This window comes from Oncorhynchus tshawytscha, unplaced genomic scaffold, assembly GCF_018296145.1.
Source record: "Oncorhynchus tshawytscha isolate Ot180627B unplaced genomic scaffold, Otsh_v2.0 Un_contig_2795_pilon_pilon, whole genome shotgun sequence".
Classification (NCBI taxonomy): domain Eukaryota; kingdom Metazoa; phylum Chordata; class Actinopteri; order Salmoniformes; family Salmonidae; genus Oncorhynchus; species Oncorhynchus tshawytscha.
The window spans coordinates 37704-62123 of NW_024609578.1; the positions used below are offsets into that span (position 1 = coordinate 37704).

The following is a 24420-nucleotide window of genomic DNA, read 5'->3' on the forward strand; positions in this document are numbered from 1 at the left end:
AATTAAGTCAAGAAAATAACTAATATAACTGATAGTGATGAAATGAGTGAACATTAACTAATGAGGAAAAAAATCATAGATCAAATGTTGCCAGTGGGTTTTTGGTAGTTTTTTTTATTATTTTAATGCAATGACATTTATTGTTACATTATTTTCTGAATATTTTAATGTGAAAAGAACAATACACAGGCCTTAGGGTCCCTGTCTCAACACCATGTGATTTAGATTGTCTGTCTACAATGACCACTACTAATGATGTCGTTGTAGCACTGAAAGTTCAGAATTACTTGAAAGTTTTGCTCTTCAATAAATTTGAAGACAGAAAAAAGATTTGTCTCAATCGTTGCTTTTTGGCTTCAGATTAACAATTCAAACACCATTGACTTTCAGGTATTTTGTTTACACTGGTGCACACAAAATGAGAATTTCATAAAAATACTGCAAGTTGGATGCATCGTAGTCAGAATATGTACAGCAGTGTTGGATGGTTCTAAGCCTTCTAAGGTATGTCTGGATCAGTCCAGCTAGTCCATAACATTTTAATTGTTACATGCTTCGTAAACAACACGTGTAGACTAACAGTGACATGCTTAGATATGTACATATAGGTAGGGCTACTGAGTGGCGCAGTGGTCTAAGGCACTGCATCTCAGTACTAGAGGCGTCACTACAGACACCCTGGTTCGAATCCAGGCTGTATCACAACCGTCCGTGATTGGGAGTCCCATAGGGCGGTGCACAATTGGCCCAGCGTCTTACGGGTTTGGCTGTCATTGTAAATAAGAATTGGTTCTTAACTGACTTGCATAGTTAAATAAAGGTTACATTAAAAAAAATGGATAGTGACTAGGCAACAGGATAGGTAATAGTTACCTGTGTGAGAGGGTGCCAGCTACCGCTCCTCTTCTGCCCATTCTAGAGGAGTTAGAGAGAAAGAAGCATCTGAACCACTGTTTGGCTCTGATTGAATCCAGCTCTACTGTGTGCGCCGGTCAAGGGGCTGGGTCACAGACTGGGCCTGGAGAGCGTTACCAAACATGGTCACATGAGACTCAATGAAAGTCTCTTCTGCTACACACACACACACTATGTCACCTACACTAGTACACAACATAAATGCACAGACGTCAGTGCTTGTAATGTTTTTGTAGGCTGACTGAATCTGCAAATCTGTTGTTGCTCCTTGGATCACAAATCTGTCTGTTTACTGTAAGTGGATAGTGTATTTAAACACAGATCTGATAGTTTAGGTCTATAAGTATTAGTGAAATCTCATTTTCCATTTTTACATAGCATCTTCACAGCTTTCAGCAGTTGCATTCAAGCTCCCCATGTCTTTGGTCAGCACTATTGAGCAACATAGCAACTAACAAAGGCGGTATTGGGATGTTTGAGGAGGTATTTGTGCAGAAAGCTTTCCCAGACTTAAAAAAACTACTCTGAAATCAACATTCCAGACTTCTGAGAGGCTATGAAAAATAACTGATTTTTTACAAGGTACTTGAAACCCTTGACAATTCGGTGGGGATTTAACATGACTTTTAACAAGTTTATCAAATAGCACTTTGCTATACTATACTATACACAAACACTTTATAAAGCACCCAGACACTTGGGTATTAATTCACAAAAAAAATTTAGTCAAGCCCAGATTTCAGTCCTACTGTACATAGACAGCCCAAATTATGATGCTAAGAACCCAGCCTTCTGAATTCTTCTCAGCCTAGGTTGAGGAGGCCTTCTACCCTAAATAGTCAGACAGAGTGGATGAGGTTGTGGAGAGGGGGAGCTGGAACTTTGGAAATGCCCCTCTACCATCCAGACAGCAGTTTTCTGTCTCTCGCTGCTTCTCCATCTTTCTCAACAGTTCCAGCTACACATGTGCACATTTCTTTGCTTTGTCAAATATTATGACTTGCACAATTTGTCTGCCTCTTGAATCTCGTAGCTCTCCCAAAGCCTCAGTCTTCTCATCTCCCTTTGCCTGAGCTCTGTTTGTAGCCTTAGGTGTCCTTCCTACCAAGGTGTACTCTCTCTAATGGCTCTTTTCTTGTGTTTCTAATTCAGTTTGAATTTAAAGTTGTAATGTTATCCAAACCTTGTCATCTCCTCAAGACTCCATGCAACACAGTATTTCCAGTATGTTAGCGTTCAAATAAACAGACCATCATAAGAGGTTTCCAATCTGGAGGTGTGGTATGTTCCCTATGCTTCCTCTCACTGTAAATGACCCACAAAAGACCCACAGCACAGCAAATATGTAACAGTAGTTCATTATCAGTTTGAGGGATTCCACTTTCACATCACATTACATCTGGGCTGCTCCAGCCAGTTATGGCCCTTCCTTCTCCCATCATGCCCAAATAAAGTGTCTAAATTCCTCCCGTGTGCCTCTTCTCTCCTTGAGATGTTTATAAGACCCTTGCTTGGTCCCACACTCAGCTACTCTCTCTCTCTCTCTGTGCTTGTGCGCTTCTGTATTTCACTGACAGTCTGTTTATGGCCACGTTACATAAGGCTCCACTATAATTTTAGTTTGTCATCGCAGCCTCATACCTAAAGTAAGACTTTAAGGTGAGCTTTAAAGGGGCAATCAGCATAAAGTAATGTTTCCTTTGATTCTTGAAGAATGTAACTTATAAATGCCTCATGAGCTTAGTTGTAATGTACTACCCCATCAGAACTCAAAATATAAGCCTTTTATACTCCAATGTTTATAAATAAATTCAATGTAAACAAACACTGTATAGCCTCAACATGGTTAAAACTATAATGTTGATACCATGGATGGTCAGTCCTTGCATCCATAGGTCTGCCTATGAATTTGAGTGTTTACATTTCTCCAGCCCCATCCCTCAGCTTTTTACCAAAACAGTGGTTATTGTTTCAACTGCTGATTGGCCCTTTATGGTGTATGAGTCCTATCTTCACAAACCAGCTCTATCTAAGCTTTGCTTAGTGTACCTTTTTCTGGTCATTGTTTGTTAAAGTGTGCACTCTCAGATTCACAGTGTTCCTCAAACTCTTCATGATAATGTCCTGTTATTAAATGTCAACTATTGGGTTATAACATAGTTGTTAACATTGTTAATGGTGCTCAGTAGTTAGATCGGTAGCTCAGTAAGAGTCTACGCTTCATAACCTCTTGGTTTATACACTATAGACTATTGTGTGTAAAGATGTCTGCCAAACTCAAACGTCTACTACCACTACAGCTAGCCTATCAGGCTGAAACTCATTTATCGTCAAATAATGTGTGACCTTTTCCACACAAATGCAGTGTATTTGCAATCGTCTGAGCTGAGGCGTTGTTACTCTTCTCAACCCAAATCATTTACTTTTATAATGTTAGCAGGTCTGTGATCTTCTAGAAACCATTATAAAACAGGTATTTCTCCACTGGTGTACTGGTAGAAATAGTTCATTTGTCTTTGTCGCAGGCAGAGAAAGTCCACCTGACTTCCACTCTTCTTCATTTGAGAAGCCCTGCAAAAAAACACATTGGTGTCCCAACGATATGCTCCAACGTGTAATTACACTGTAACTGGAATTAGTCATTAATTGTCCATCATTGTCTAGGAACCTCCATATTAAAAAACACTTGGTATTCATGTGAGCTTTGCAGACCGTTTCACTGCTGCTGTACCATACTACTCTTGGCATGTTATCATCAACTTGATTGATTTACAGTAATCCTGCCTGTATTGTTACTGGGTCAGGGTGTTTGAACTCCACTATTCCAGCACTCCTACAGCCCTCCACCATAACCCCTTTCCCCATCCTCCATTCCCCTCATAGTGCTTTTTCCAGAACCTTCTCCTCATACCCTGTCTGGTAACGCATTACCACCATGTGTATGTGAGAGTGAAAGTGGGACAGGACAAACAGCAGTAGGGTGAATCATCATGCTGCTCTCTGGGGAGCAGTGCTGCCTGTTCCCCTTTGACACTCCACAGCCTGCTGGCTTTGCATTCCATTCCCTTGTCATCTGCCTGTGGACGAGCAGAGCAGTGGAGTGAAACACTGGGGTATTAGAGGAAAACCAGCTCATTGTTCCAGGTGACGTCAGGCCCCCAAGCCATATAGGTCAGACCAACGACCTCAAATGAAACTGTGGAACACACTATACCATATGTGTGGGTATAGGGGGTGTTGTATAGGTATTGACAAGATCGTAGAAAAACACTTGCCAACAAGGGTGTTTAGCACTTTTTCTTGGCTTCTTTTCAAAAAGATATCAACTTTTTTGTTAAAAAGTAGATTGTAGTATTTAGTTCCAAGTTTGTTATTGAAAATCCAAGACAGGAAAGCATCAGGGTTGAAAATGGTAAAGGAAGAATACATATAAAATGTGAATACATTGGAATACATTTAATGTATTATTATCAGGATGAATCATTTTGCTATTCATACTGAAATCCTTTGCATAAGAAAGTGATCAATTAAATATGCTCAAGTGAGAAAGTGTCCATTTAGCCTTTTCAATATCTGCTTTCTTAGCCATCCTTGACCATGACCATAATTAGGGTTACACTGGTCTTGAACCTCTTTACCCAACAATATAAACCAAGCTTCTTCACGTTTATGATGGATGGGTCAATACTTTCAGGCCTGACAAATAATTCTGTAATGAAACATCTAATGAAACAGCATGTATAAATATTACTTTATAATACTTTGTATAAATATAAAGTTAAATGTGTAATTCAAAACTCTAAAGGTCTGCCTTGACCTGTGATTGTGAGGTAGACCCTCAACTATTTAATAATAGCTATAGGTCTATGAATTTGTGATGTGCTTGATATTTATTTCATTTGGTAATGAGAGTGAAATTGGATGCAGTAAAATTAGGCAATTGAGAAGGATCATCCATCCAACATCCAATTCCCCTTAAGGTGGAAAAAGTGATACTGAGCGAGTCTAATGCCATACTGGTGACATCACCCAGAGGAAGAGGCAACGTCGGGATTGGATGGTGGCCCTAGCCAATCGCGCCGCACTCCAGAAATCCACAGATGGGAAGAGTTTAAAAAAGATTGAGAAAAGTGTTGCAGAGTGGTCCACAGCCTCACCAGAGCGAGCAAGAACGTTACAGAATCTGAATACTCCTGCAACATCCGCGGGTCTGTCATATCCATTGGAGTCCAGGGAGAAAGAGGACTTTGCTGTGGGTTTTCTCGTGCCAGGATAGAGGGGTGTATTTCACCATTTTTAAATATCCTCTGTGAATAATCAAAGATAACTATGTCAAAGAATTTCAAAGGTGGACCATCCTTCGGACTTTCTGCCGAGGTCAAAAGTAAGGTATGTATCTCGCATGTCATGTAGCTTTTCTTTTAATTGAAATTAAAATAATGGGGTCTTTGCGTAATTTGACATCAGTGGGCCAAGATAATGCTCACGCTCAGGAAGGTGCGCACTTGACGCTCGCATATCTTGTCACTACGTGCATCTTCTCAGATGTATTAGTTGTAGGGGAACCAATGGTATATCGAGGGCCAATAATATATTTTTGCTTTCTGTTAGGATATTTTATCGAATAGGCTTTTTGGACTGTCAAATTGGACTGTCAATGGTGATCATAGGTCTAGGGCATTAGGCCTATACTGATAAATGGCAGCCTACCATTCTTACAGTTTACTTTATCGTTTAATATGTGAGGGCATCCAAACCAATTGTATCTGATTCACAACTTTGAACTGGGTCATTTAGATTACAGGTGATATCACCTAACCTGTCTGTCACAGAACACAATGACATAATTACTCCCAGATGAGCCCACAAGGCCTGATATGAAGGTGTCTTTAGAAGGCTACCAGTATGTATATATTTTTAAAGAGGCAATCTGTGATCGCTACATTCATTTTGGACATTTAAATTCATGATATCCATTGATTATTGAAGAATATGACTTATAAGTCTTTCATGAGCTTAGTTCATTGTTCTTACCCCATCATCAGAACCCATCAGTGGTTACATTTCTACAGACCCATCCCTAAGCTATTTTACCAAATTAGTCACGGTTTGTTATTGTTTCAACTGCAGATTGCAGCTTTAAAGTCTAGGCGAGAACTAAATGAGTCATCAACACCAATCAAGAGTCAATGGACCAGCTACTGTAGGCCTACCATGTAGGCGACTGTGCTGTCAACATCCACTGATGTTCTGGGAGAGATTGTATTTTCAGTGACAGTGCAATGACAGTGATGCACAAAATGTGTGTGTGTAACATAACTGCTGACAACCCATGTTCAACTTGGACATAGCATGACTCTGCCAATGGAATCAAATAACTATCCCATGATATTCCAGAACTCCCAACTCCATGTCTGTCAATGACAACTGAATTTGCTATCCCTACATCAACCTTATTGTGTTGGAAGAGCCGTGGTTCCTGCATACATAGTGGTTTCCTATCCATACTTTCACAGGGGCACTCTTCAAACAAACACTTATAGTTGGCCACCATGGTTAGTGCCATCATCATAGAAATAGGTCATATTCAATAGAGTATCAGTCAGTATATATATGTACAGTGGGGCAAAAAAGTATTTAGTCAGCCACCAATTGTGCAAGTTCCACTTAAAGATGAGAGAGGCCTGTAATTTTCATCATAGGTACACTTCAACTATGACAGACAAAATGTCCAGAAAATTTGTAGGATTTTTAATGAATTTATTTGCAAATTATGGTGGAAAATAAGTATTTGGTCACCTACAAACAAGCAAGTGGCTCTCACAAACCTGTAACTTCTTAAGGCTCCTCTGTCCTCCACTGATACCTGTATTAATGGCACCTGTTTGAACTTGTTATCAGTATAAAAGACACCTGTCCACAACCTCAAACAGTCACACTCCAAACTCCACTATGGCCAAGACCAAAGAGCTGTCAAAGGACACCAGAAACAAAATTGTAGACCTGCACGAGACTGGGAAGACTGAATCTGCAATAGGTAAGCAGCTTGGTTTGAAGAAATCAACTGTGGGAGCAATTATTAGAAATGGAAGACATACAAGACCACTGATAATCTCCCTCGATCTGGGGCTCCATGCAAGATCTCACCCCGTGGGGTCAAAATGATCACAAGAACGGTGAGCAAAAATCCCAGAACCACACGGGGGACCAGTGAATGACCTGCAGAGAGCTCAAAGTAACAACCATCAGAATTTGCCAGGAACTCAAATCCCTGCCAGATCATGTCAGCCTGAAGTTTGCTAGAGAGCATTTGGATGATCCAGAAGAAGATTGGGAGAATGTCATATGGTCAGATGAAACCAAAATAACTTTTGGTAAAAACGTTCCTGCATACCATAGTGCTTTTGGCTGTGCAAAGGGACCCATACTTTTGAATGGGGGTATCGTGAGATTTTGAGTGAAAACTCTTCCATCAGCAAGGGCAAAGATGCTCTTCCCAAACAAACCTTATACTTGGCCACCATGGTCATTAGTGCTGTAGTATAGAAATAGTTCATATTCAAAAGTGTATCATTCAGTATATATATATATATATGGCATGACATCCGATGATAGCGGATATGCTCCAGAGACTGATAGACAGGTACGTCAGCAACCTAAACCTCCTTTTAAGGTGTCCCTGAGCTCTGTCTTACAACCTGAGCAAGTGTCTCTCTGTAAACAATTTACACTCCAGTGAGAAATGACAAAACACTGTTGAGGCAGAGGAGAGACAGACAGAACAAAGCCCTGTGGATTCACTGGAATGTCAACCTTCAACATGTTTGTATCCAGGGGTGAAAGTAAATGTAATGCATTCCCGGGACAGGGACCTTCTGTGTGTGTAGAATTACATATATAGAATCCCTATTCATTTAATAGGATCTCTACAGGGCTAATAGTGAAGATTTGTCCTTTAACTTTTAAATGTATTAGCCTACCTTTTAATGTGGCATTAACATGACCTGTCATGTGTTTTCATCTGAGTGTCAATCAATTACTTGAAAACGCTAATGTAGGCTACTTGCGCAAGTTAATCAGGGACGTCTGAACAACAGGGGGGGCGGGAATAGCTTTTAAGCTATATTTAGATATTTTTCTGCTTTTTATTTTGTTACATTTGTTAGTCAACTTGTCTATAATTAGATCCTTACAGCTCCTCTTCTGTCATTACTTGATGCTCATCTAGAATACTAGATAAAGCCTTGCTAATGATGGCATAAATCAATAGAATTGTCAGTGCATCATCTACAATCTATACTGAACAAAAATATAAATGCGACATGTAAAGTGTTGGTCCCATTTTCCATGAGCTGAAATAAAAGATCCCCGAAATGTTCCATATGCACTAAAAGCTTATTTCTCTAAAATGTTGTGGACAAATTTGGTTGCATCCCTGTTAGTGAGCATTTCCCCTTTGCCAGGTGTGGCATATCAAGAAGCTGATTAAACCACATGATCATTACACAGGTGCACCTTGTGCTGGGGACAATAAAATGCCACTAGCAGTTTTGTCATATAACACAATGTCACAGATGTCTTGAGGGAGCATGCATTTGGCATGCCGACTACAGGAATGTCTAACAGAGCAGTTGCCATACAATTTAATATACATTTCTTGACTATAAGCCGCCTACAACGTTGTTTTAGAGAATTTGGCAGTATGTCGAACTGGCCTCACAACCGCAGACCACATGTAACCATGCCAGCCCAGGACCTTCACATCCACCTTCTTCACCTGCATGATCGTCTGAGGAGGGGGAGTGGGGGTGCTGAGGAGTATTTCTGTCTGTAATAAAGCACTTTTGTGGGGAAAAACTCATTCTGATTGGCTTGGCCTGACTCACCAGTGGGTGGACCTGGCTCCCGAGTTGGTGGGCCTATGCCATCCCCGGCGGCCCTACCTAGTCATGTGAATGAATTTATTTCAATTGACTGCTTTCTTTTTATGAACTGTAACTCAGTAAAATCTTTGATATTGTTGCATGTTGCGTTTAAATCTTTGTTCCGTATAGGTGACATGGTTAAAGTTTCTCTTTCATTTCTGCTTCTCTCACGAAGCGAGGACGTTTAGGGACCAGGGAGATTTCCAAATGACATCTGTTTGACCGGTTTAAAGGAAATGAAAAGCTGTGAAAACGATCCAACATGTTTCTGATAGTATTTCAGTTCGTCTTGGAAGCATATTTAATGTGGCTGAAAATGAAATACTGTCAGCTTTCATGTAGCTGAAGAAAATTGCACTTTAAGGCTACACAACAGGTCCCTAAAAGCCTCAATCTCATTCTCTCAAGATGCTGAAATAAATCAATTGTATTTCTCCACTCCTGTTCCCGGTGACAAAATTAGCATTTGGTCTATAATTTTACTGCAAGGAACACTTAATTCTGCTGGAGTTATAATTAGTTATAATTAGTTATACATTATAATAGGCGACATATGAAGCCTACAGTCAGTGTCCAGACTTTAGTTACTATTCCAACTATTACGCCTCTCCACACTAAAATAATTCCGGCATCCATACAGCAGTGCCTTTTTGATACATGCAAAGATACATCACTTACAAAACACCAAAAAGTGTTCTGAATGACATTCGGTGATTGTCCTTCATTAGGCCTGCACAAGTCTTGTAACCTGAATTGATGTGTATACTGCTGTCTGCGTGCATCTCAGTCTTGGCCACTCATCTCTGCCTTATCAAAACGTCAGTGTTGTAGTTGAACCACACTGCATTTTGGAGCGTATTCCACAAGTTTTCAAGTCCATAATTCTTCATGCGAATGACATGCGGTATGATAAATAGTGTGATAGCCTACAGTTTTCTTTAAATCTGTTTTAATTATTGTGATAGGTTCATGTTTTACCGGTATGACGTAAACCCACTCGTTATTTTGCCAGTACTCCATACTGGACCGTTCCATCTTACTTTCACCCCTGTTTGTATCAACTTAAACCATTTTATTCCTTATTCCTTGGCCTACGATGATTTAATTTATATTCTCTCCACTGAGTTCATACATGAGAAACACTGATAGAATCAATGGATAGGTGCCAATTTTGGCATCAAAGACTTATACATTTTTAAATAAATGAACCAGTTCTGATTACATTCCTGACCTCCTGACACAGTTAAATGAAACTCTGACCAAAATACCTTGGCTGGATGCAAGTGCTGTCTGCAGGTCTTGGCATCTCATTATCAGATGTGGTTTGCCTGAGTAGATTGCCTCACTGTAAAAAAGTACAGATTCCGGAAAACCCAGAGGGAGAGAGGGAGCACAGGGAGGAGTAATAGGGTGAGCTGTTTCTCCCAAGTTTGGTGTGATGGACTGGAAGCTACGCAAACCCTGCTGCTTTGAAATACCTGTTTGTGTTGGCTCCTGGTCTCACAAGCCCTCTCCCAGACTGTGAGTGAGCAGAACATTCAGAAAAGGAGAGAGCGCAGAGCGACAGGGGGGCTACAGACGAACCATAGAATTTCTGGTATTAGGGGGATGCGTTTGTACCAATAGGGAGATACAAGGAAGCGGAGAATCAGTGTTTCTCCATGCAGTAATGTCCCCTGGCCATTTTTCATTTTCTTCCTGTTGTTTTTAAACTCTAATCTTCATCTTTAGGTTTTATTACAATGGGTAGGCTTTCAAAGGAAAGTGGGGAGGAATGTTATCCCTCTGTTACAAGATGAGAAAGGAAAAGGGAGGAGGGATAATAGCTCTGATGAATATCATAGTTCAATTACTCTTTTACTATAGTTACAGTTTGTTGTAAGATCATTTGTATTTTTCAGGTAGCCAAGCACCTGTCACAAGATCATTCATCATGCAGAACTGACAGTTACAAGACATTAACCTGAGTGTCTGCAGATGTTAGGATGCAGTCAAATGCAACACATTTACAGTGCATCCGGAAAGTATTCAGACCCCTTCACTGCGTTGTTTTCGCTTTGTCATTATGGGGTATTGTGTGTGGCGGAAAAATAATAACTTAATCCATTTTAGAATAAGAATAACAAAATGTGGAAAAGGTGAAAGGGTCTGAAAACTTTCCGATTGCCTCTTCAGTTGGCCCAGAAGTATGACCCCCAGAAGGAGGAGGAGCTGAGGCTGTGGATCCAGGACGTAACAGGCAAGAAGATCGCTGATCCTTTCATGGAGAACCTAAAGGATGGGGTCATCTTGTGCGAGTGAGTGAGCGATACTCTCCTCAGTACTGTGGCCGTGCAGAATGTCAGAGCATATTGTGTGTCATATTACTTTCTGTTGCTTCCAATATCATTCAGTCTCATTCATTTCCCCACTGTTAATGATGACTGTGCCACTCAAAGTCAGAACAGTATTTAGACTGTTGTTCTGTGCTTTCTCTTTACTTGTGTGTAGACTTATCAACACACTTCAGCCAGGATCTGTGAGAAAGATTAACACTTCCCCTCAAAACTGGCATCAGGTAAGCTTGTTCTGAGACAGAATAAATGTTTCTATATTATTATATAATATCATGCCCATCATGACCTGCAGTAGGCTATAGTTATTATAGATACTTTGCATAGTATTGAGCAGCATAAGCATGCCAAGAGTCAGTAGTTTTTTCCACTCCATACCTTTCATCCACTGAACTCGCTAAAATATGTAACCAGATAGATAGTCTTTTGTTTGGCATAGTGATTATTTATTTACATTCCAAGCTGCAGCTACGTTTTTTAATGGGGCACATCTCCGTGTGCGTCTTCAGATCTCTTTTATGAGACTCAAAGAAAACAGCACTTTTAAGTGTTTGTTGAGGGCACTTTCAAAGAATCATCCATGACATACAATGTCACTAAGAATCAATGCACTCACATGTGGTCCCTTTGTCGGGAATAAAGAGAAAAATATTATCCAACTGGTGAGTAGGGCTTTGAAGAAAACCCACACAGCTGACCATTCTGAAGTCCTGAGTCTCAAATAGAATGACTATTTAAAGAAACACATGACAATATCAAAATAACAAATAACTCAGTAACTGGTGTTCTCTTTGTTTGTACTCTTGCTTTTACCTCAGTGGACCATTTGTTCTTGGCTAATTCTTCTTTCTTTTCATTGCCCAGCTGGAAAACATTGGCAATTTTGTACGAGCCATCACAGTTTATGGTATGAAGCCATACGATTTGTTTGAGGCCAACGACCTGTTTGAGAATACCAACTACACCCAGGTCCAGAGCACGCTCATCACCCTGGCTGGAATTGTGAGTGGAAACCCAAAGAGGAATCTCAGTACATTGTACAGTACTGTATGTAGAAAGTATTGTCAGTGGCATGTAAGAAACCTACTTCTACTTCACGTGAGGATCCATAATCTGTTTTTCTAACCTTCCCCTCTTTCACCAGGCCCAGTCCAAAGGTTTCCACTCCAAGCATGACATGGGAGTGAAGTATGCAACAGCACACCAGCGCTGTTTCGCCCCAGACATGCTGAAGGAAGGGCGCAATGTCATCGGCCTGCAGGTCAGAACAGTCTTTGTATCATATACACTAAGATATCACTGTTATTACAGATGTAATATAAGTAGTAGTAGCAGCATGTTATAACATACCTTCATTTGTTTTTAGTTTGGCCGATAGGATTGGTTTAATGGTATTATAGTTCAGGCATAACCAGTGCACTACCTTTGCCTGTCTGTCCAGATGGGTACCAACAAACTTGCCAGCCAGAAGGGCATGACATCTTATGGCACGCGGCGTCACCTGTATGACCCGAGGGGGGGAATGGAGAACCCTCTGGACCAGTCCACCATCAGCCTCCAGATGGGCACCAATAAGGGTGCCAACCAGGTGGGGCGCCATTTGATTTCACAAATAGATATTCTCTGGTAGAGATAGAATTGACTAACATTCTGCACATCTTGGGAGTTTTCCCTCTCTCTGCCTATCATGAAAACAATTAATATGATATAAAATATTACACTTTGTAGCCTATATCTAATCATCCCCCGCTTTTCTTCCTCTCTCAGTCTGGCATGACGGCCCCTGGCACCAGGAGACACATCTATGACAAGAGTCTGGGCTTGGAGGAATGCGACACCTCCACCGTCTCACTGCAGATGGGCACCAACAAGATGGCGTCCCAACAGGGCATGACCACATACGGCCTCCCTCGGCAGGTCTACGACAACAAGTACTGCTCCAACCCTGATGAATTCATCAACAACGGGGAGAGGGCTGAGTTTGATGGTACTATGTACTATGACTAAAGAGAACAGGATAACCCCAGTCCACTCCTCTCAATAACCCCTCTCCACCAGCAAGACCACCCAAACTGTTATTTACTGTTTTCATTATCCTCATCCCTTGCTGTTTTCTTTGTGATCAACCATTCAAATAATTGTTGTCCTTTGAGGGGATTCATGCCTGGTTCAATCTTTTTGACCTTGTTTTTTTAAAATAAATTTAATGTAGTGGCCCACACCCCTCTCTCCCTTTGCAATGGAGATTTTTCTATTCAAATACGGTCAAAATAAATACTAAAAATACTAATAATGTCAAGAGACCCATTCCTTAATCAATCATTTTTTATTGATAGATATTTTATAGTTTATAAAGTTTAAGTTTATAGTTTAAGCTTAAACATTGAGAATACAGGAAAAAGTTCATTGAATGGAAAGAAGTGACCGACATGTTGCTGTTAACCTTTAACCCCTGAGGAACAGGAGTCCGCTCTGGGATTCAATCCCTCTGGATGACTCGAGGCCCAGAGAATCAGACTGAGTCTTCCAGAACACAGGGGCATGGACTAGAAGCTTTGATCAGATGTAATTCCTTATGACTTTGCCTGTGTATGCACCTCTGCGCTGTGCTGACATCCCTGCTCTAGCTCACAGGACTGCCAACCAGCCATTTTATACCACAGATGGAATGTTTTTTCTAGTATTCTTTAAGTCATTAGAAGATCAGTAGTAGGGTTCTCAAACCTGATACTTGAATTAATGTGAGCCCTAAAGGCATCGTGAAAAGCCAATAGATTTTCATATTTTTAGTATTATAAGCTGAATTCAACACGTCTCGCATACTTCATTAGTGGTAAACAATGCAGATGAAATTTTAGCCATTGTGTCAGCTATGTTAATGTGGATGTCACATAGGCCAGTTTGCATGAGACAAGTTATAATCCCTCTATAGTTTTCCATGGCACACAGCTTTAATATATTGCTGCGCTATTTGCACTTTGCATCACCTACGTGAAATATATCTATATGGATAAATTGTTTCATGGCCTAGAAGAGGTGATCAGTCAAATCATTGAGAGCCATAACATCTGCACACTGTTATACAGAATAGCGGTCTAATTAACGTCCACTTAGTCATACCGCAATACAGCAGACCCTGTATCACTAACTACTACATGATATGGGGTACCCACCGCAGATCTTGAATGTAATGTGATTTTGAGCACTGCAAGATGTGACAGTCATTCTGTGATTCATTAAGTAATCACCTTGTACCAGCAGTCGCAAATGAATAGCATCAGTCTGCAACATATTTATGCTCGGGATAATGTGGCCCTAACACAGCTGCTAATGGTTTAAACATTAAACTGTGCATGCTTGACCAAACTTTTGAAAAGCAGGCTTGTTTGCTTGCTAAGAGGTTTGTTCAAGATCAGACACTTCCTGTGTTGCACCTGGAACGTTCCACAGATCACATCTCTATGCCTTGCATGCTCATGTACAAAGCATGGATTGGTTATACCTTGTCCAGATTGCTCACAGGAAGGAAAACAACATTTTTTAAATTTGGGTGAACTATCCCTTTAAGATACATTTGAAAGGTCTTGATATCGGTTACTAGGTGGTATTGTGATGTGTTTTTAAATAGAAGGTATTGGAGATAACGCTACATAACAGAGTCCACCCTGAGGTTCTGACCTCTGGAAATTATAGTGATGATTTGTCAAACTTTTGAAGGCTTAATACTTTAAAAGGAACGTTGTTTGATGCTGAGCTCATAATCTGAAGGCCATATTGTATTTTCCCCCCCTAGATTAATTGTGCCATCTAGTGTTTTGAAATCCCTTTAACATTTAAAAAAAAACTACATTCCACAGATTTCAGGTAAAGTCATATCGCCACAGAGGTGTCTTTTTTATTAAAGCACCTAACTTATTCTGTATCGTCACATGTCCAATAGCTGTATACGGGAAGTCAGTTGTGCATTAAGAAAATATTTTTAGTTTAGAATGAGAGCCAACAGTGCCTAGCCAAAATACAATTGCCAATATTACCCTCTGGTCTAAAATGTGTGTCAATGTTGTTCAGACTATCAATTGTTCAGTATTCTGAAAATCTTGTATTTATTTGGCTTTCACTTACAATGTAATTAGCTGCAATACAATAAATCACATCAAAATTACAATTATTTAATTTTGGGTTGTGGTGCAAAACTTGCCACCAGGCCATATCAGATTATTTTTCGTTCATATTTGTTCTAGATATTTGAACCATTTCAGCAGTATGTGACAGATGCAGTTAGGTGTGAATTACATTGATGTGTTTATTGATCAAGTCATTCCCATACAAAAAAAAACATAATTGAAATAAAAATCATGACATCAAACAAAAAACTACAGAATCACCCCTTTTAAATTTGTACAAATATAACCTACTTGCTCCAGTAAAGGGGGATATGGCAGCTTGGGAAAGTCTAAAGACATATCCACCAACAGGCTTGCCTGTAAAACATAACAAATGATGAGGTGGTTTGAAACTTAGTGGGATTCTCAAAGATCAGGACCATTAGGACATTTCCTTGCCCTACCCACATCCCACCCTGCCACAGAGAGGGAAGACAGGAAGTGTATCTTTCTTCATATCAAATCCATTAGTGTGTAGACACTGAAGATTTCACAGATGTGTTATCTGTCTTTGTTTGTTCTCCACAATCACTACTTGACAAGGCCCTGGCCCAGCCAGAGATATGTGACCCATCATAGGGAATGAGGTGAGGTCAGACAGGAATAGAGTCAGGACCACTGCTACTGATTGGCTGCTCCAATACTGTAAACATCCACTGGTTCCATCTGGGGACAAATGTCAGGAAAAGTTCATCTGGGAGGTACGCTGCTTTTATTTATATATATATATATATATATATATATATATATATATATATATTTATTTACAAATGTACAAGCCAATCTGTGAGCTATATGGTGTGTAGATAAGTGAATATAGTGATCCAATCAAAGAATCAAAAGGATACAAGTAATGGGAGTCTGGAATTCTTCCAAGCAGACGGTGCACGATATTATCCCTGTGTTTCGAGTGCGTTCCCTGAAAAAATAAAATAAAATGTGCATTTGGATAGGGTTTCAGGATATGTATCAACATGTGATCATATTTTACAGCGAGACCATATACTGTTCAACACAACCAAGTGAACGTACATTTTGACATCACAGGACTTCTCGTGGTTACAAAAGGGACAGGTGAATTGGGTGTCCAAGTTACCCGTCAGTTTCTTTTGGGGAGGTGGCTTCCTCTTTGACTTTCGGCGTCCCATTCTCGATGTATAACCTGTAAAATAAAATAGCTAAATTTTTCGGAGTTTACAAAACAAGTTCTGTTGACGGTCAAATTCAATAAATAATTAGGTCAATCTTGTTAGCTAGCATATATTATAGCTAGTGTATGGTGCTGATATTCATTTGATTTTGGGCAGTCATGCTGCGTTCATCTCGTAATTTTGAAAAATACTACTTGTAAACTGGGAACAACGAATGTGTGGGTTCATGTGCTTTGAACTCGTTGAGAATGCTGATTGCCGGTTAATGGCAAACAAGCTGTGTCAACCATGAACGGAAAAGTACAGCTTTCACGCTCATATACATATTAGTGTTATAATAACACTTTTATAAATCATGTTTTGTTGTTTAATTGAACTGCTGAAATTGCTGTTATCGAGGTATTGGCCTTAGTAGTTGATGTCAGAGACAGAGTTCATCATATGGGCAGTAGAGCAAATTGGAGCACAGGGATGACAGACAAGTTTCCCATTAGTAATTACGAGTTGGAGGTGCGTTAATTTATTTTCCCCAGCCCTATGCCCCTATTTGCAAATGTACGAGATGTTATAAATGCATCAATATTCTGCCGCTATAGACCATTTGCTAGTACGCATGTGCTAGCTAATACGTCACGCTTGTGTAAACAAACATATTTTTAACCGTATTTTCCACATAAATTCAAATTATATTTGATTTCCGATCATTTAGTCAGATGTCGATGATTAACGTTACTTTTCTCTTGTTGGGGCCATGTTCACACTACACAAGAGTGTAGTAGCTAAATTCCCCGCCATCGCGCATGGACTTGCAGCTATAAAATAGGAGCTCAACAATACTGCCTTTTATACAAAACGTCCTGCAAATTCTACAAGTCCATTTCCAACAATATTGTTAATTGCATGAACAGTTTATTTTGGGATGATTTCTGAAGAGGCAGCTAGATAGTAATAGCTAGTAACGTTAGAGCGCGAGGAAAACAAAGTTAGCTTGTGTTAGCTAACTAACGCTGGATTTGTAATATGCTAGCTATGCACAATTTTTTTTTAAATAGGAGAATCACGCATGTAAATTTAAAATCGTGCCGGATGTATAATTTAGTTGTTTGCATGTTAGCCATATAATCAAACCCGCTGGATTAAGCATTTTCTTACCTGATAAGTGACCCAAGTAATGACGCTAACAAATAGAAATTGTATCCGGAAATTATTCTGAACTCTTTCATCTGATTGGAAGATTAAGGCGCTTTTTAGCGTTGTCATTGGTCAAACAAATTATCAACCCGCCTCTCAGAATTTATAAACCTCTTTGATACAATCCCAAAATAATTACAATATATACATTGATTATGCAGTCTACCACAGGAGACTGCTGAGGGGAGGACGGCTCATAATAATGGCTGGAATGGAATAAATTGAAGGCTATCAAACACATGGAAATAATGTATTAATGAGTTTGATTACCATATAATTTATTCTGTTCCAGCCATTACTATGAGCCTGTCTTCCCAATGAAGGTGCCACCAACCTCCTGTGTTTAATAGTCTACAGTAGATAAATATTGATGGGAAAAATGCAGCCTTTTACCTGAATTATTGATAAAGAAATGTGTTGAATGCACAAAGCTCAAACAGAAAATAATTGTCAGTGTAGACCACATTTTATTTTATTTGGCTGTGAGACAGTGAGACAAGGTAGGGCAAAAAGGTAGATTGAGGATTCCAGCTATGAACCTTATTTCCTTCTGCAACAGAGACAAAATGAAGAATGAAGAATTCACTTCTAATGTGGTTACCCTTATAACATATACATCAATTTAAGTGTGCTTATTAATTAGATGATAACATGAATTACTGTTGTCAGTAATAGATGAGAAACAGCAAAGAATGTTATTTGTGTGCTTTCATTTACCTGGCAGACACACTGCTTTCCACTTTGATCATTGGTGTCATTCCTTTGGCACATGTTCCGCTTTGCCTGAATCTGAATCGGCTGGCATAACCCTCTGTCCTATTCGTTCAGTTCGGCCTAGTATGCAATGCAAGAGACCATGCACACAGCAATGAAAACTGATCTCAGCAAACAGAAAAATACACTTTGTATTTCAATGCAAATGCTGTATCTTTTGTAGATCAACAGAAAGTTAATTACCAGATATCTTACCCGTTTTATTGGGAGCCTTGCCTTTCGATATTGTTATAGTTTGAAGCTTATTCTGTAACTCAGAAACATCTGACCTAGGGGAGAACACTTGTTATAAGGATGCATCATCATAATTCCTTTAGGAATAGCAGTCTGTCAGATTGCTTGCCATGCTCGTCTACTCTAACCTCACCCCAGAACTTTCACCTTAAATTTCACCTGAGCATGTCCTGAGGCCTCTGCAGTTTGAGTATGCCTCATCCTTTATCTGATAGCTGTCAATCATCCTCTCCAGGCACTGAAAATTGAGACAGATAGATACATATTCCAGGTATATATTCCAGAACATGTCACATAACATGAGATAAGCTTCAGCAGTCCAAATCATTATAACCCATGTACAGTTCAGAAGATTGTTTCAATTGTAAAGTTTGTATAATTTGTTTGATGAAGTGAAATCATTTAGGTCAAAGTGATTTGGGGGAGAGAAATGTGAGCTCTGAAATACCATATCTTTGCAGTATTTCTCTGTCAATCTACGCATAGTTTCATCTCTTAGTTTTTCTAAAAAGGAAAGGAAAACTTGAGTAAGGTTTTAAAAAACCCTCCATTAGAACAACATTATGGAAGAGGGTCTTGTTCTGAAAAACATCAAATCAAACTTGCTAAGCAGGCCATGAATGTTGTGGATTTCCTCCCTTAGCTCAGCAATCTGCTCCCACAGGACTCTTCGACTGAAGAAACAGACAACATACACATAAAAAAAATGGAGAGAGAATTACATGTTATTACTGCATTGGCCCACTGAGCTAAAGTCTACTTATCATCATGCAAGTGTAGTTCACCAAAGTATCTCCACCACACTTCAGACTGCCTTATCCAGATCTACCTGTGGTAGAGTTCCTGAGAGATGTGGTTGATGGCAGCCTGCCTCTGGATGTCTGAGGGGTGAGTGCTGGAGCAGGAGGCTTGGAGAGTAGGACAGGAGCAGAGAGAGTGGGACAGGAGGCTGCGCAAGTAGTGGAGCTCAGTGGAGACCTCACAGCGTAGGCCCTCAAAACGCTCCTCAAGGTGCTGAGCGGCAACATGTGCAGCCAAATGGTGCACCTCGGCTGGAGGAACAAGGACAGGAGGACAGTTTGTCATCTTTAAGTCATTGTTATGACAGTGCTATTTAGCCCTTATGACAGAGGGTTCAACTCAAGTAAACAGTAATAATAATAATCATGGAATCAAGGGTCAGGTGTGGGGCGGGCGTGATTGTGTTGTGTCCTCACTTACATTGAAGGACTGCCATAGTATTGAGATTCTGGGTTCTCTCTGCCTCGTGCATGAATAAAGTTTTGCACAGGGAATCAATAGTCTACAAAACAGCAAATATTAATTGAAACAATATCCCCTGAATAAAACAGTAACCAAAACAAGCCACCAAAGAAAACAGTAGACAATTGTGAATATGGGAAAAATACTACATTTTACAGGAAGCAGTTAGTCACCTTGGCTTGTGTTTCAACCTCTGACCTAATTCTTTCCACAACATCTCGGAGAGACTCCTGAGATTCACCTACTGCTACTAGAAGACAACTCAAGAAAGTCAGTGAACAATGACCATGCAGTATTACACCAGGTATTGTCAAGTTATGTTAGTTTCTGATGATCACACTAACACAATAACACTTACACACCTTCAGCAGGAAGGGGCGGTGGTTCACACTGAAACAACAATCGGCATTGTATTAAAAATCATTCTAACAAACTATTTTGGTACTGTATGACATTGAATGCCACATGTGTTTTCTACTCACCAAGGCCCTCTTGTCGTCCATGTCAACTGACCTGAGCTAAGTAAATTGTAAGTGGGTGGATAAAAACTGTGTCACAATGACAAGGCGGGGATACGTTCTATCTCATTGATGATTGGTTTGTGGGTTATAATTTAAGGTAATATTCATTCTGTAATCATGTGATTTGTAGATATTGCTTGAGGGCGTGGTTAATGGACATTGACGTCTGAGAGAGGAAGTGTTGTTCTAGTGTTCGATCAACGGGAGTTGCGAAGACGGTTTCCCTTCAGTCAACATACCACATCCAGGTAGTTATTTTTCCGTTGAGTTTTTAAGGAAAAAATAAGACAAACAAGTGAAAAGCCACTTTCCTCTCTTTGGAATGCACTGCAACACTACAGGCGCGCAGTTGTGTAACTCACCTAGCTACGAATTACTATGTTAGCTGGCTAACGTTAGATGAGTTGTGCTAGCGAGATTTCTAGTTTATCTGACAAATGCCATTCCACTTATGGTTTCCAATTCCCAAAATATGATATTGAATTAAGTATTTAATCCTTAATTAACAGTATAGAATTTGTGTTTGCTAGATAGCTAGCTATCCAACTTTGGAGTATTAGTCTTAGTAAACAGGTCAGAACTCTTATCTCTCGAAGCCACCATCACTTGCATGCTAATCAAGTTTGCACGTGTAGACGGACCACTTTCCAGTCCTAAAATTATGCTGTTTGAAGGGGCTTCCAAAGGTCTTTGTTGAATTAGAGTGTTTTTGAGTGGGGATGTGTTTTTGGGGTTTTATGTCCCCAATGCTGTAATGGAACTTAATAATTTATCTGGGTTGCTTGCTAACATTTATCTGTGACTTTTCTCTTTTTGTCCCCCAGATTAATACCATGGTCACAGAAGGGGAGCCTACAGATTTGGTGAAAGTGCTGCACCTGCTGGTGCTGTCCTTCGCATGGGGAATGCAGTTGTGGGTCTCCTTTATAGCAGGTGATGATATTGGGATCGATAGGGGATGAGCAGAATAAATCTGTTAGATTGTAGGGTTTTGCTAACACTTGAAGTGGCATATCAAAAGAAGCCAAGATTAAGAATTTGAGGCACAGTATTTGTCTCCCCATTTCTCTCACTTACATTATCCCTTTTCCCACCCACAGGTGTTACACTGGTGAAGCAGGTAACACTGCACACCTTTGGGCTGGTGCAAAGCAAGCTGTTCCCTGTATATTTCTATTGCCTACTGGGCAGCAACTTTGTCAGCCTTGCTGTGTATGCAGTCTACCACCCCAGAGAGCTGCTGGATTGGCACGAAAGCCTGCAGGTCATATCACATTCTATTTTGTAATTTAGGGCAGGATTCAATCTGTACCGGTGAAGCATTACAGCTTGCACAATCGACATGTAAATATTATTTCCGATTTAGATAATGGTTGTATCTACATTATAGACGTCACCTATGTCCAAATCAAATTTATTTATATAGCCCTTCTTACATCAGCTGATATCTCAAAGTGCTGTACAGAAACCCAGCCTAAAACCCCAAACAGCAAGCAATGCTGAAATTCTGAATAAAAATTGTTCTTCCCCTATAGATGGCTCTGTACTTTGTGGCAGTCATCATGGCAGGTCTAAACGCACAGTGGTTTGGCCCGTCTGCCACAGAGGTCATGTTCAAGCTGCGGGAGGTGGAGCAGGAGCATGGCCTGGGGAACCAAATAGGGATAGGGAGCCAGAGGGAAGCCTACGCCAAACTCAGGGAGCAGGACCCCAAGTATAAGGCCTACAAGAGCACCTTTGGCCACTATCATGGCCTGTCCATCCTGTGCAACCTGATTGGGTTTATCTGCACAACCACCAACATAGTGTACACAGCTCTCAATTTACACACCATTTAGAGATTGTGTTTGGTGACAGGTTTTTATATTGACTTTCAATGAGGGGATGTATGTATCAAGTGTCTCAGAGTAGGAATGCTGATGTAGGATTTTTGCCTTTAAATCACAATAAATAAGATTCCATAGGTTTCTCATCTGAACAATCAGATCTGGAAAAAATCTGAAAAGATCTGATATGATTGGTCAAGACCAATTAGTGGGGAAAGAAATATCAGAATTGGCTGCTTGTGTAAACACAGCTTTAGGCATAATACATATGGGCCTGATCTTATTTCAGCACTCCTAGTGAGACGCTTGATGCATACGGCCCCTGAACATAACGCTTAACCATATTTTTTAAAATATGCCCTTTTAATCTAATTGTTTCACCTGTCAATAGAAAACAGCACACAATGTCAAAAGATTTCAAAGTATTTTTGGTCTTTCCTTTGTCAAAACCGGGAAAGGATGAATGTAATAAACATCGATTTATATTTTTCAGATGTACATTATTTAGAAAAATAATCAATGTTAGTGATCCTTTTTTTGATTTCCCTACAATTATTGTTCATTTTACATTGATGTACTTGAAGGGTTAGAGCTGAAGTATAATGTGCAGTGATCCTGATAATGTTTCAAAAGGGAGGTTTAATAACACTTACATGGAATTTGTAGATACATTTTTGTTGTTGAAAAGCACAAGATTCTGGACTGTTATTAAATGGGAAATTGTATTTCTTGTGACTTCCACTAGAGGGTAATGTCTGCAAAAAAAACTTTGTACAGTCATTAGGTGGATATTTTTTAACAACATAACATTTAGCGCAGGATTGTTGCACATAATTATGTACTGTGAATTAATTACAATTATGGAAATTCCTACAAATGATGAATTCAATAGCACCAATAATATTGTTAAGTCATCTTTGATGTTGAAACAAGGAAAAAAAATCAGTTTTAGTTGTTACCCTTGATGGAAGCAGGAAATGCACTCCTACAGTTTGAGCATTTTCTTTTGAAAATCAGGTGCAATACAGGGTCAATAACATGCAACATATTAAGACCAGACCACACAGTTGGTGCCCACCTCTTGAACAGACTGGTTCTAACTTCATTATTGTGACGGACATCATGTAAAAATAAAAAACATTTAAACAGCTTTGAATAAATAGACCGACCACTGCTTTGCTGGCAAGTCTGGGAGGAGAGGGATGATGTCTTAATAAAGTTAAAATATCACTAATGGATAACTGGACAGAACCCAAAACTGTAATGGTGTTTCAGAGTGAGTGAAAAGGCTTCTACAACCTACATGTGATGTATTAGTCTGGTTGTTTTAGCTGTATGCATGTAAGTATCTTTATTAGTGATAATGTCAAACTACAATGTTGAGATGTTGACTCAGAATAGTTAGTTTACAGTGGTAGATCATCAAGATGAAACCGTTTGGTATGGAAAGTACAGGGAGAGTGACAGTGTCATAGGAAATGTTGTTTAGATTCTTATCATGCCTATACTGTATGTCTCTCAGCAGTCTGGGCCACTCCTCTTGGCTCAGAAGGAAAGACTTCATCTTGAGATGAGCCTTGTCAGACAGGCTTAAGTGGCACCAGGAAATTGCATTATTTTAACTCCAGCAGCACAAGTTCACCTACTCTCTGATTAGGTGAGATTTCAAGAGAAATCTCTTCCTATGTAATTAGAGGTAAACCAGGCCACCAATTCTGGAGTTTCTCTTGGAGTGAACTAGCACTGTTTACTTTTCAAAAAAAGGAAAAGAGAACAAATTATTTACAGATATACAGGTACACCACAACCAAACTCATTCACTCCCCATGTTACATTACCCAGATACCACAGCAGGTCAATGAGCCACAAACTGGTGGTATGGTGTTGCTGGAGGTAAGCCATGTGAACTAGAAAACAAAGTACCCTTCATGTGCAGTAGTAGAAAAAACATTTCACACACTGCTGATTTCTGGAATTCCTAAGTAGTGACTATGAGCAAGTGTCTAAAACAGGATTTCCAAAACTCGGTCCTGGGTGCATGTTTTGTTTTTCCCTATCACTAACCACAGGATGTTGGTGGCTTTGATTATTTGAATCAGCTGTGTAGTGCTTGGGCAAAAAACA

The 24420-nt window shown here is 39.8% G+C and overlaps 3 protein-coding genes and 1 long non-coding RNA gene across 6 annotated transcripts; 2 read left to right on the forward strand and 2 right to left on the reverse strand.

The window, feature by feature from the left end:
* The first annotated feature begins 5047 nt into the window (after positions 1–5047).
* LOC112258828 (calponin-1) lies at positions 5048–13463 on the forward strand. The gene is made up of 7 exons (XM_042316035.1): positions 5048–5304; positions 11016–11137; positions 11331–11397; positions 12038–12175; positions 12318–12434; positions 12615–12761; positions 12941–13463. The coding sequence occupies exons 1-7, from the start codon at positions 5245–5247 to the stop codon at positions 13178–13180; spliced, it is 891 nt and encodes a 296-aa protein (XP_042171969.1). The 5' UTR covers positions 5048–5244; the 3' UTR covers positions 13181–13463.
* Positions 13464–16073: 2610 nt separating this feature from the next.
* On the reverse strand, positions 16074–17735 carry LOC121845196. Its single transcript, XR_006082422.1, has 3 exons — positions 17640–17735; positions 16369–16498; positions 16074–16255 (listed from the first exon to the last, which is right to left on the reverse strand). It is a non-coding gene; the product is annotated as an uncharacterized LOC121845196 (long non-coding RNA).
* Positions 17736–19025: 1290 nt separating this feature from the next.
* LOC121845195 lies at positions 19026–20537 on the reverse strand. Of its 3 annotated transcripts, none has more exons than XM_042316031.1 (7): positions 20432–20537; positions 20312–20339; positions 20123–20196; positions 19908–19989; positions 19516–19738; positions 19293–19360; positions 19026–19190 (listed from the first exon to the last, which is right to left on the reverse strand). In XM_042316031.1, the coding sequence occupies exons 1-7, from the start codon at positions 20450–20452 to the stop codon at positions 19045–19047; spliced, it is 642 nt and encodes a 213-aa protein (XP_042171965.1). In that variant the 5' UTR covers positions 20453–20537; the 3' UTR covers positions 19026–19044. The 3 variants fall into 3 exon arrangements, with proteins under 3 accessions (XP_042171965.1, XP_042171964.1, XP_042171966.1); XM_042316030.1 differs by having other exon boundaries at positions 20123–20199; XM_042316032.1 differs by having other exon boundaries at positions 19026–19360; positions 20123–20199.
* A 73-nt stretch (positions 20538–20610) lies between these two features.
* LOC121838640 (transmembrane protein 205-like) lies at positions 20611–23446 on the forward strand. Its single transcript, XM_042316033.1, has 4 exons — positions 20611–20718; positions 21295–21403; positions 21571–21734; positions 22006–23446. Exons 2-4 carry the CDS (start codon positions 21304–21306, stop codon positions 22306–22308), a joined length of 567 nt encoding a protein of 188 aa, XP_042171967.1. The 5' UTR covers positions 20611–20718; positions 21295–21303; the 3' UTR covers positions 22309–23446.
* The last annotated feature ends 974 nt before the right edge of the window (positions 23447–24420 follow it).

What these genes read in the sequence shown, in the direction of transcription:
- LOC112258828 (XM_042316035.1), top strand. Translation starts at nt 5,245, where the DNA reads ATGTCAAAGAATTTCAAAGGTGGACCATCCTTCGGACTTTCTGCCGAG. An exon ending in CTGCCGAGGTCAAAAGTAAG is followed by an intron (nt 5,305 to 11,015) that starts GTATGTATCTCG and finishes TTGCCTCTTCAG; the next exon opens with TTGGCCCAGAAGTATGACCC. An exon ending in GATGGGGTCATCTTGTGCGA is followed by an intron (nt 11,138 to 11,330) that starts GTGAGTGAGCGA and finishes ACTTGTGTGTAG; the next exon opens with ACTTATCAACACACTTCAGC.
- LOC121845195 (XM_042316030.1), bottom strand. Translation starts at nt 20,452, where the DNA reads ATGGACGACAAGAGGGCCTTG. An exon ending in TACTATGGCAGTCCTTCAAT is followed by an intron (nt 19,739 to 19,907) that starts GTAAGTGAGGAC and finishes TTGTTCCTCCAG; the next exon opens with CCGAGGTGCACCATTTGGCT. An exon ending in CAACATTCATGGCCTGCTTA is followed by an intron (nt 19,191 to 19,292) that starts GCAAGTTTGATT and finishes TTTCCTTTTTAG; the next exon opens with AAAAACTAAGAGATGAAACT.
- LOC121838640 (XM_042316033.1), top strand. Translation starts at nt 21,304, where the DNA reads ATGGTCACAGAAGGGGAGCCTACAGATTTGGTGAAAGTGCTGCACCTG. An exon ending in GTGGGTCTCCTTTATAGCAG is followed by an intron (nt 21,404 to 21,570) that starts GTGATGATATTG and finishes TCCCACCCACAG; the next exon opens with GTGTTACACTGGTGAAGCAG. An exon ending in ATTGGCACGAAAGCCTGCAG is followed by an intron (nt 21,735 to 22,005) that starts GTCATATCACAT and finishes CTTCCCCTATAG; the next exon opens with ATGGCTCTGTACTTTGTGGC.